Source organism: Micrasema longulum, unplaced genomic scaffold (assembly GCF_059751315.1).
Source record: "Micrasema longulum isolate JH-2025_06_02 unplaced genomic scaffold, ASM5975131v1 h1tg000097l, whole genome shotgun sequence".
Classification (NCBI taxonomy): Eukaryota; Metazoa; Arthropoda; class Insecta; order Trichoptera; family Brachycentridae; genus Micrasema; species Micrasema longulum.
In genome coordinates, this window is record NW_028277303.1 from 17,942 (window position 1) to 29,826 (window position 11,885).

General features: G+C 36.2%; 1 protein-coding gene across 1 annotated transcript; it reads right to left on the reverse strand.

Annotated features, from left to right (window-relative positions):
- Positions 1 to 4,388: 4,388 nt before the first annotated feature.
- Positions 4,389 to 11,346, reverse strand: rib (BTB/POZ domain-containing protein ribbon). Its single transcript, XM_088235811.1, has 3 exons — positions 11,004 to 11,346; positions 8,113 to 8,529; positions 4,389 to 7,570 (listed from the first exon to the last, which is right to left on the reverse strand). Exons 1-3 carry the CDS (start codon positions 11,343 to 11,345, stop codon positions 6,752 to 6,754), a joined length of 1,578 nt encoding a protein of 525 aa, XP_088091937.1. The 5' UTR covers position 11,346; the 3' UTR covers positions 4,389 to 6,751.
- Positions 11,347 to 11,885: the final 539 nt, after the last annotated feature.

Here is an 11,885-nt window from a genome sequence, read left to right on the forward strand (position 1 = left end):
TTTTTTCAAAATTAGACTTTAGTCAAGACGCTTATATATGTACAAATAAAAAGAAACATGGAAATGACAGAAAAAAATGAAAGTGAAGGGAAAAAAATGTATGAACGTTAAAGAAGTTAGGCATCTATCTCACGATAGACGCATGTGACGTTCCAAATTCCAATCTCTATGCTTACTTTAACAGGGAAATGACGTGATGGTAGTAATATATTTTTAATATTTTCATTATGAGTATTCACATTTTCTGATTGAAATATCATTTGTCGAGTAATAAAGTCAAAAAATCAGAAAAGGACATTAAATATTATGATGTCGGTAGGTATTTCAAGTATTGGCAAGATCATTATTTTGTTACAAATAGATTTTCAATCTGGCTTTTGAAAACAATACAATGTATGTATATATATATTTATGTAATTGCATTCATTATTGTGTAATATTATAAATAAAGTACCATTCTATTTGATAATAATTGCACCACTGGATATCGAAACTGAGAAGTAGTATTTTACGATAACATTCATGTTCAATTTATTATCTAGCAATTTTTAAAGTCTGTAAATAAATACCAATGAAGATACCTAAGTTTAATTTGAATTTCAAGAGGCATAATCTGCCAGTCGAGAAATAATTATAATATTTCATATTCCTACGTTTATTTAGAAAATTAAGTACTTTGAAAAATGATTGTTTTTATGTTACATCAATTTTTTTAAATTTATTTAATCAAGCGATTTTGAAATACGTAATAGCATTTTATATTGAAACAATCATACAATTTTTTTGCTTTTAATCACACTAAACCCTTAATTGTATGTTTTTTGTTTAAATAAAAAAAAATAACATTCTTATATTTAACCCAAATATTTAAATTTCTTGTGCCACTTTCAACAAGTCCTAAATAAATCACTATTATGAAATTGAATTTGTGGTAGAATGAGGTGCGAACCTCAGACATTTGATTCGTGAGCCTGTGACACTACTAGCCATGGGTCCATACGCGATTCAAATTTTTAATTAGTACTAACACCTACTTTATATATTTTTAGACTACATGGTATAGTGATTATTATGGGTTAGGTCGTGGGTTTGATTTCTGGAATAAAATATATTTTTTTAAACAATTGGAACTGCAGTATTTCTTTAGTTTGCTTAGACTGGCATCTAAATAAAGGAACTGATCATCCTGCTTTCAAGTAATATTTTTTTGTTTGTTTACAATATGGTGTATCAATGCAGTGCCCTATGCAAATAAAGGCAGATAAGGTAAGGAGAGAAATACATTTTTTACTTTTAAATTGTAATTTTTTTTTTTTTTGCATGGGTACGTGATATAGAATTAGAGATTAGTGCACTGTAAAATTAACGTACAAAAACCAACAGCAATTTACAAAACACTCACATCAAGGCCATGAAGAAAATTAAATTTAGAAAATTTTAACTTTAAACTTTTGACATCGTTGGTCGGTCCGAATATTGACCGTCGCTCAAACGACGTTGATCAATTGGTTAGGTTGTATAATGAGGTACTATCTAACCTAATAGACAAACATGCACCACTTACTACGAAGACTATTCGAAAAAGGAAATCTGATGCATGGTTTGACGAAAATTGTCAACGCAAAAAAAAAGAGTTAAGACGTCTTGAACGTAAATACAGAAATACACTGTCAACTTCAGACCGATCAATATGGTTAGAAATGCAAGCCTCTTACAGGACATTTATAAAAGGAAAAACATCAAGTTTCTGGTGCAAGAAAATCACTGAACAGAGAAAGTCTCCAAAACAACTCTGGCGAAGCCTTCAATCTGTTTGTGATGACTGTATAACAGAAACACCGAATACAGGCGCTACTGCTACTTATTTCGCCAACTTCTTTACAAATAAGGTTAAAAAAATCAGACTGGCATCTAGTTCAGGGAAAAAAACGTTTTTTTCAGCTGACGCCTCCCAAAAATTAAGTAAATTTAAACCAACATCTATAAATGAGATAAAAAGGAATGTTGCGGCATTACCCAACAAACAATGTATACTGGATCCGATTCCAACATGGCTTTTGAAAAAATGCATTAACGCATTAGCTCCATTTTTAACAGACTTATTCAATACTTCCATGGGGCACAGCATTGTTCCAAAAGCCATAAAGAAAGCGAATGTAACTCCACTTTTAAAAGGTTCACAATTAGATGTATAAGATCTTTACAATTTTCGCCCTATTTCAAATCTTCCCATCGTATCAAAAATATTAGAAAAAATAGTTTCTCATAGGCTTGTTAATTATATCGAGCAGAATTCATTATTTTCGGTAAGGCAATCGGCATACCGACGTTTTCATTCCACAGAGACAGGAGTGATAAGAGTGCTGTCTGACATTATAACGGCGGTAGACTCTGGTAATCTAGTGTTGTTGGCTCTTTTGGACATGAGTGCTGCATTTGATACTGTAGACCATAACATTTTGCTTGAACATCTGGAAAAAACTTATGGTATCCGTGATCAGGCACATATGTGGTTCAGTTCATATCTTAATGAAAGAGAATATGCAGTTGTGTTCAAGGGTAATAGCTCATCCAACTTTAAGGTGTCTACTGGAGTACCCCAAGGATCAGTACTCGGACCACTCCTCTATCTCCTGTACACCAAAGACATATTTGATTAATGGATGCATTGAGAAAATAGGAAACTGGATGGCTGAAAATAGACTAACACTTAATCCATCTAAAACGGAACAACTATGGATGGCTTCAGCCAGACGACAGAATTTGATTCAGTATACGGCACTACCCGATGTGAGGAGTACCGCTTTACCCACCGTTAAGCTACTGGGAGTCATCCTTAATTCTGACCTTTCTCTTGACGCACAAATTAGTAGAACTATAAGTTCATGCTTTTACCAGCTGAGACAGATTAAATGCATACGCAAAAATTTGCCAGTTGATGCCGCCCGTCAATTAATAAATGCGTTTGTAGTGTCTAGAGTCGATTATTGTAATGGTATCTACGCAGGTCTACCGATGAATAAAATGACTCACCTACAGGCTGTATTGAATGCCGCAGCGAGACTTATTTTCGGAATCTGTAAATTCGGTTATATCACTCCACTACTTCGGGAATTGCACTGGCTACGTTTTCCACAGAGGGTGGAATACAAACTCTGTTGGCTTATGTATAAGTCACTGCACAACTCTGCTCCAGAATATCTCAGGGAACTCCTGACAGACGTCTTACGCTTAGATCAGCTACATCTACGTGGAAAGGAAAAGTTATTATACCTCTACGCAAACAGCGCACTAAATTCGGCGAACGTGCATTTGCGGTCGCAGGCCCTATGGCATGGAATGCTCTCCCATCAGAAATCCGAAACTGTGAGAGTGAAGTGATGTTTTGGAAGAAACTTAAAACCCACTTGTTCTCTAAATCATTTGAATAAATTCTAAGTATGTGGTGGAAAAGTAGTATGAAAAAGTACATTATTTTTCTTAAATTAAAAAGTTAAAGTGAAAATTAAATTTATATCTTTATATAATCACTTTGTAAAGCGCCCTTGAGGTATTATATTACGAAAATGGCGCTATATAAGTTATCCATAATTATTATTATTATAGAAGGTGATGTAAAATTATGTCAACAGCCTTATTTAATACTGTAAAACTCCGATCATGCGAATTAATGAGTGCCAGACGTTATCCAGATATGTGGAAATCCAGATAATTGGATTAAGTATCGAATTTAGGCAATTTTTTAAAGAAAATGTAAAATTTACTCTTATATCACTTTTTTGAAATAATACAGCAAATTGGAATCACATAAAAACTTATTTAAACACCTTTAACATGTCCAGCAAAGTTTATCGCTTTGACGAAGAAACTATTTATTTGTTATTATGACATCTCCTTTATTTTTTATATTCTTTTAACGATCCGGGTACTTGGCAATCTAAATGACTGGATTTTGGATAAACAGAGTTCTCCTGTATATTAATTATCATTTTTCATCATCACAATCTGAATATGTATATTAATAATTCGACGCTTTGTTAAATTGATCAGATATTTGCAGTTATTTGACTTTTTGTGTTTGTAATTAGATTTCTTTTTATGGGAAAGCAATTAATTTGTCCATTTATTTACTTTATGAGGCATCAGATTCCCGTAGTCCTGAATGATCACGGCTGACAGTTTGTCAGGATGTACGGGATGCAAACCTGACTTGGAAGGACAATGAACCGAGAGAGATTTTGTGGATCCTCCACTGATTTGAGTAAGTATTTATTTGTAAATGAATTATCCAGGAAATCTCTCAATCAACTGATTCAATGGTTAATACCAAAATAAAACAAGGGATTTTAAAAACAAAAGATTTTTTATTAATGAAAATAACATAGTCTTATGTAAATATATATGCTTGTCATACTGAATAAACAGATATCTTACAGCTAATAAATATCTATGGATGCATAATAAAGTTACTTAAAATGACATATCAATCATGTGAAAATACAGGCACATTCAGTTTGTGTTATTAACTAGGCATGAAGACTCAACAAACATCAAGACAAACAGCAATTCAATTTTGTGACACTAATCCACTCAGGTAATAATGAGAACTTATATCAAAACATTGTACCAGTTTCAGTAAATTATATGAACCAACAAAATACAACTAATGGAATGTCCTAATAACGTAAAACAAAGCTAAAGGCACATAATAAGTTGGGTGATTCAAATATCAACAAGATGTAATAACTATCTTAAATATATTCAGTCTTCTATTTAATGCATGTTACAAATAAAATACTCATTGACGATTGAGAAAATATTATGTTAAAATTAAACTATTTAGTAGTAATATTGACCAATGTGTTTAAAAAGGGTGTTTAAAATATATATTTAAAGAATACAACATTTAACACTGTCTGGCAGCTGCACAAAAACACAAAGTGTATTAACATTTCCAGAAGTAATATAATAATGTCAATTGTATAAGCTCATAAAAGTAATTGCGGGAAACTTTAGTTTAGACATCATCAAAAGCAGATTGTGTGTGTAGCCATTTTAGGGGTTTGTGTATCAAAAGTAAGCCACTCTGCTGTCTGTAACTACGGACTAGATTATGTCCTCCAAGAACAGGCCTCTGAGAGTAAAATACGGTTGCTGTTCTTGGGGAATATAAATATAGGTCAGTCTATTGTGAGGTAACAAGTGATATTGCATAAATAATCAGTCTATTAAAATCACAGCTGTGTGAAGAAATCTGCATGTGCGGCCACTAATTAACAAAGTCAAACATGGCTACTTTACTCATCATCACAAGACCTTCCTTTAATAACATTCCTGTAGTCTGCTACATCAACCGAACACTTCCACACGAGTGCCCAACCAAACCTAACACCATAGAACACTGTGCTTTTCATACTTATCTTAACTTTGATTAGTTACACATCCTTATCTCTTAAACATGAAAGTGCTTTGCTGACGATTCTTATTTGTAATGTGAAACAGCAACACTTAAATATTTCAATATAATATAGGTGTTATAAATAATTTATTACATTTTCATACTTATTCTACGACTTAAATATATATGTATTACGCCCGAAACATTTCCCCTCATCCCAAATAAAAATTATTTTCTATTGAACAAAAATCTGGCGTATTGAATACAAAAAATTATAAAATATTATCTGTTGTTTTCTTTAAATTTATAATACATCTCATGTAACAACATTTTTTGAAATCTTAAACATAAACTTCAGAATAATAATTTTTGTATCACACAAACAAAGAATTTTTTTTCGTACTAAACAAAAACAAGCGAAATATTTCAGAAACAGTTTACTGAAAATAGATTTGTCTTAATGTACACATTATTCTGTAGGCACCTCTGTTCAGTTTTTCTTTTTGCGAAACCGAATAACTCTACGATATTGAAAAACATTAAAACTCTATTAAATTAATGTACAAATTTATTTGCAAACATATACAGTAAGTACCTATAAAGGTACTTAATGGATTGCATTTTTCCACTAGAACTATAAAATAAGAACATGCGTCATTTAAATAATAATATGTGTTATCTTTACCCAATTGAAATAAAACACAATAACAACAAAAACAGACAAATATTGTAAAAAATAATAATAAATACCAGTATTTTGTTTGTACTCAAATTTGGGATCATTAAACCTTTATGTAAGTAAGTCACACAATTATTGAATCCCATTGGCATTGCCCCATTTACAGTTAGTGTCTTTTACTAAGCTAGATTGTATAAAATAGTATGGGCATATCAGTCTGGCGATTATCCCGTAGTTTCCATCGCCTCCGCTTACATTAAGGTTATTATAGTTTATAGTAAATGTTTAAATTATAGATACAAAATCATCAGTCTTATAGTTTCGTTTCTCGTCGCTTCTAGAGGAACATTCGCGGGTCTCACTATTCTTACAATTTCAATACAGGGACCGACGCCGAATCATTCTAGAGCACTTACGATACGAGAATCTAGGATTTAAAAAAATCTAATTTATTCTATAAGATAATATTATCCGACGTAGCCTTAATCTAATACCGATAACAAAATATAGTACGGATGTTAAAATTTCTCTCGTAATATTGCACTGAATCCTCAGTCTGCTAGGTGAGCACTTCGGAACTTCCGACGCCACGCTTCGACGGAGAGTCTAACGCAAATTAACAATGATTATTTAGTATATATTTTACATATTGTTACAATAGAACCGCGGTGCGGTCAGTCTCTATCCCCGCAGTCAATAGATAACCCCCTCCGAGCGTCGTCTCTGTAGTCGCGCAAAACGTCCTCTTTCTTAATTATGGCGGATACCTGGTTCATGGGGGGCACAATAACACCGGGGGGATCGCGGTCAGGCTTGCGGCAGGACAAGTCCTCCACTCGGTCCTCGTCGTCCGGCTCCTCCGGGTGGAGCCCGTTGGGGCGCGAGGGCCGCGGGGGGCTGGGGCTGGCCCGGCGCACGTACTTGAGCACGCCAGGGGACGGAGGACGCGGCGGGGACGCGGGGCCCAGTCCCGCGGCGGCAGCGTGCGCGGCGGCCGCCAGCGCCATGGCGTGGAGCGCCTCCCGCCCGCCCAGGTCAGCTCGCGCCTCCAGCGCCTGTTGCAGGAAGCCGGCGTCCAGCAGCGCCGCCGCCGGGTGCAGAGGCTCCTCCTCGCGGCCGCCGAGCCAGCCGGGGCTCCCGTTGGACTCCCGCTTGACGCTCCTGTTCATGGGCCGGCTGGTGGTGATGCCGAGCTTCTTTACTTTGTCGTACAGGGTGCGGGAGGGCACGCCGAACTTGCGGGACGCCTGCAGAGCGCTCATGCCGTTCCGCACGCACTCGATGGCCGACATGATGTCCGTGCGCGTGTACTGCTTGTAGCGCTTCCACTCCGGCTTCTGTTGGGGCACGTAGGGCGCGATGCCGCAGCGCAGGTCGCTGGGGAAGCTCTGCGGGGGGGACGAGGGATGCAGGGACCTGTTCATGCTGTCGTCATCGTAGGACTTATCCGTGTATGGTGAGTGCGCTTCCTCGGACAAATCCGCGCGATGATGCTGAAAATTTGAACAGTCTATAAGTTTTGGTATTCGTCATCAGAATATAACCTACCTTTCTTTATTTAATTAGAGGAGCGGTAGAGGATGAATTAAGGAAGTCGGAGTGTAAAATTGCATTTCATTTGATGCCGAGAAATAAAGAACAAAAAAAGACAATATTTCTGTTCTCCATTTGTTAGTTCATTTTTGTAACTATTGTACTAAGTATATGAAGTGTTCAATATATTATACAGTCTAGATTTCCTAAAAATGGCCGTGTTTCAACCTCGTATGAATTTGAGACATACCAATTACGCAGCGACAGTCAGTCACTTTCTAGTATTCTGTTGGAATGCATTGCCTTTTTCCCTCCTTTTCGAATAAAAAATATTAATTATAGAGAGGGTACTGGGAGTTAATCTGCGCGGATCGTAGTACATTCTTAGGAGAATTAGATTATAAACTATTAAAATTTTTGTCAAATGTTTCACAAAAACGAGAAACGTATAAATATGACTGATTAAAGGATTTTCCTGAGGAAATGACGGATTCCATCGTACCTTGTAAGAATCGTGAGCGGAGCCGTTCGAGTGCAGCCGGGCCGAGTGGGGGCGCTCGGGGCGCGCGGCGGCGGCGGGGGGCGGCGGCACGGGCTGGCACTGTAGTCCCGCCGGCGGCTGCGAGGAGTCGGCCGCGCTGCTCTGCGCCAGCACGTTGCGCAGGATGGGCGTGTCGCGCGACAGCAGCATGGAGCTGATGCTGGACAGCTTCTTGCGCTTGAGCGGGTTCATGTCGGAGGCCGCCTCGTAGGAGGCGCTGAGGGCGGGCGGCGCCGGCGGCAGGCTCCAGGGGGGCGGCGGCGGGGAGCAGGATGAGTGCGCCGGGGCGGCGAGCGCGACGCGAGGAGGGGAGCGCGCGCCCTCGGGCTCCTCCCGGAAGCGCTGGCGTAGCTCCGTCATGTCAAACAACCCCTTGACCTGTCGGTTAGAAAAGTAACTATTATTTTTCTTGTTATTTTTATTACTTGTTTGTATTCTAAATAAATAAATAAATTATTGCCTTGTAAAACTATATTCTTCCTACGCCCAGAGACAAACTATTTAATAAGAGGAATATGTACAGTAAAATTCCAGTGTTGGCCTCGTGGTGTAATAGTCAGCGCGTTTGCCTACCAAGCTAGAGGTCTCAGGTTCGATTCCCGTCATAATTGATATAAAATATTTATTTAAAGGGTGTTTTTACACCAGAATATTTCATAGTCCCCGGACTGGTACCTGAAGCGTAAGACTGATCATCTTATCTTCGGGTAACAAAAAATGGACAAGATGCGCTGCGATTGGTGTACCGATGCATTGTCCTATGCACCATTAGGTGCGGAAAGGGAATGAAGGAAAATTCCAATTATCCGGAGTAACGAGTGCCATTTTTAATGCATTTGAAACAATAAGGGGAATCGGAATCACTCAGTTAATTTTATTTTTTATTTCCTGATAACGATACGGATCAATCTGGATGACCGGAATTCTGCTGAATTACCAAATTTATGAAATTAAGTTGATATAACAAATTTGTAATAATTCTTGTTGTATCGTAATAAGTTTGTTATTGTAATAAGCTTGGTCATTTCATAATACGAAAAAACATTTTTTTTAAATTTATTTCTATGTGCATGTTGCATGACAATATCTAAACTTAACAAATTGTAATTTTTATTCCAATGTCGCATGTATTGTTAGTGAACCATAATTTATTTATTGAAGAAACAAAATGGCACAAAAACACTAAAAACATTTGTTTGTTATAGGAATAGGTCCAATATACGAAGGGCCTAAAGTTTTGATCGGTTGCCCGATTTGTTGCGACAAAATACGTAAGTTAATCGTTGAATATGTTTAGAAAAAATATGAATAAAAATTAAATTTAAAAAAAAAAACTGTAGCACATAAAAAAAATCAATATTACGGACCTCCTTAGAACCGGTTTCCCTAGTGAGGACTCAAAAATTAATTTTGTATAAAAAATATTTTTAAAAAGTGATAATCGTGTATGACACACGATTTAACGGAATTTCGTAAATTTTTCAGATTCTTTAATTCCGATTTCCGAGTTGCAATAGAGGCGTTTCACATTTTTTATTATTTTTTTTTTAAATACGCAATTTTTTTTTTATTTTCGTGCGACGTCAAATAAATTTTCTACAATTGTTTAAAATATGTAAATTTAGAATTACCATTTGAAATCATTAGAATAAATCCGTAGCATGTGATAACAAAATAAATAGTTTTTTTTTAATTAAAAAAAAAAGTTTCAATTAAATTAATTTTTCTATAGAATCACTTTAGAAAGCGCCCTTGAGGTTTTACATTACGAAAATGGCGCTTTATAAAATATCAATTATAATAATACCCTAAAATAAGTCGTTTTGCGCCCTATGGGACAAACGGCACGTATAACGTTCTCGCGCTATATTTGTACACAATGTTAGGAACGCGTGACGTCAAAATGCCAACTGCGAGCCATTTTGTATGTGCTCATTTTTAAACCTGAATTTTTGTATGAAAACTTGTTATCATTACATTTGTAAAAAACCGCTCTTAATAAATATTTTTTTTAAACCCGTAAAGGTTATATAAGAAATATTATAAGGTCTAATCTAGTTACGTCTCGGCTGGTTAGTATAGTCATCACGTCGTGCTTTAACAAGTTGATTTTAAATTTGTCTCCAATATAATTTTTCAAGAGGTAAAGTGAGTTGCTGTAGTGTTTAAGGTGACTCTAAACGAAAATATGAAACTAATCATTGAAAGATTGCGCTTTTATAATTTTTTATCGAAAAATGTCATTTTTACGTTTATTTTCAATGGAAATTTTACAAAACTTGGTTTGCGGAAACTTTACACTGTATTAATTGTAACAAATTGTAACAAAAAAACTTATCTTATTTTTTGTTTTGTTCACCACTTTGTGAAAAGGACTTAAATTATATTGTTATGGCATTTGTTACAATTAATACAGTGTAAAGTTTCCGCAAACGAAGTTTTGTAAAATTTCCATTGAAAATAAACGTAAAAATGAAATTTTTCGATAAAAAATTATAAAAGCGCAATCTATCAATGATTAGTTTCATATCTTCGTTTAGAATCACCTTAAGTCCACTGTATAGTATTTTTGTCTGACCTGTGTTTGTCTTTGCTTTTTTGTGGTGGTGTTGTTGTTGTCTGGTATAATAACATATTTGCGTATGTCAGCATTTTCGGCTAATGTAATGTCATCGACTTGTATGTTTCCCAGTGAAATGTTGTGTACAATTATTTAGGTATACAGTTTAGGTCCGTTATAAAGAACCTAATTATTTTTGGAATAATGCTGTACGTGGTTTTGGTATAATTCAATACATAAATAAATAGATAAGTAAATAAAACTCTTAACTATTTTTAGAGAGAAATCATACCTCGAGTTGCTCGGCTATGCGCATGATGCGCGGGATCTGCGACTGGGTGACGTTGACTTCCCCCGTGTACATGTACTCCAGCAGCGCCCGCATCTCGAACTCCTTGACTCCCGGGAACAGGATGCTGCAGTGGTCCATGGGCACATCCATGAGGATGGTCTGGAAGTAGGGCGAGTTGGCCGCCAGGATGACCCTATGCGCCTTGAACTGCACGTGCTCGTCTACCACTATTGTGCAGTCCACGTAGTACTCCATCTTGATGAGGATGTCTAAGATCTCCACCAGGTTCGTCTTGTGGTTGTTCCACCGAAGGCAGTAGGTCTGTCCTTCGCTGCTCCCCATCTTGAGGTTTTCACAATTCTGCAAAATAAAACAAATTGGTTAACGTTTAAATATCATACCAAAATAGCACTGTACTATACACAGCAAATGATAACCGCGTTAGAAAATGGGAAACGTTTAGTGATAGAGCGGGGTTTGAACCTCGGACCTTCTGATGCGGAGTCTGCGACCCTACTCACGGGACTTCAACCCGTCTCCAAGTTACAGTACATATTAGGTTTTTTTTCTTCATATTTGGAGCACTAACTATGAAATTATACCTCGATGTTCCGCATCCGATGGGTAATTAAATAAATAGTAAGCCGTCAAAAAGTACTTTTGTTGTAAAATTAATAATGAATATTATGTGTTTTAGATAATGACATCAATAGAAAATTAAAACAAGTAAATATAAGCCATTGCTTAAAATAAATGATACATTCAATTTTAATTTATGGATAAAGATTTTTCTTTTTGTAAATTGACAAAATCGTATTGAGCAGAAATTATGATATTGACCAAAATGTTTTTTTTAAACTACAAATTACAGAAGGCATTAAA

Coding starts and splice junctions, on each gene's coding strand:
- rib (XM_088235811.1), bottom strand. CDS start 11,345: ATGGGGAGCAGCGAAGGACAGACCTACTGCCTTCGGTGGAACAACCAC. Junction 8,530..11,003: donor GCATAGCCGAGCAACTCGAG/GTATGATTTCTC, acceptor TCTAACCGACAG/GTCAAGGGGTTGTTTGACAT. Junction 7,571..8,112: donor CCGCTCACGATTCTTACAAG/GTACGATGGAAT, acceptor TCAAATTTTCAG/CATCATCGCGCGGATTTGTC.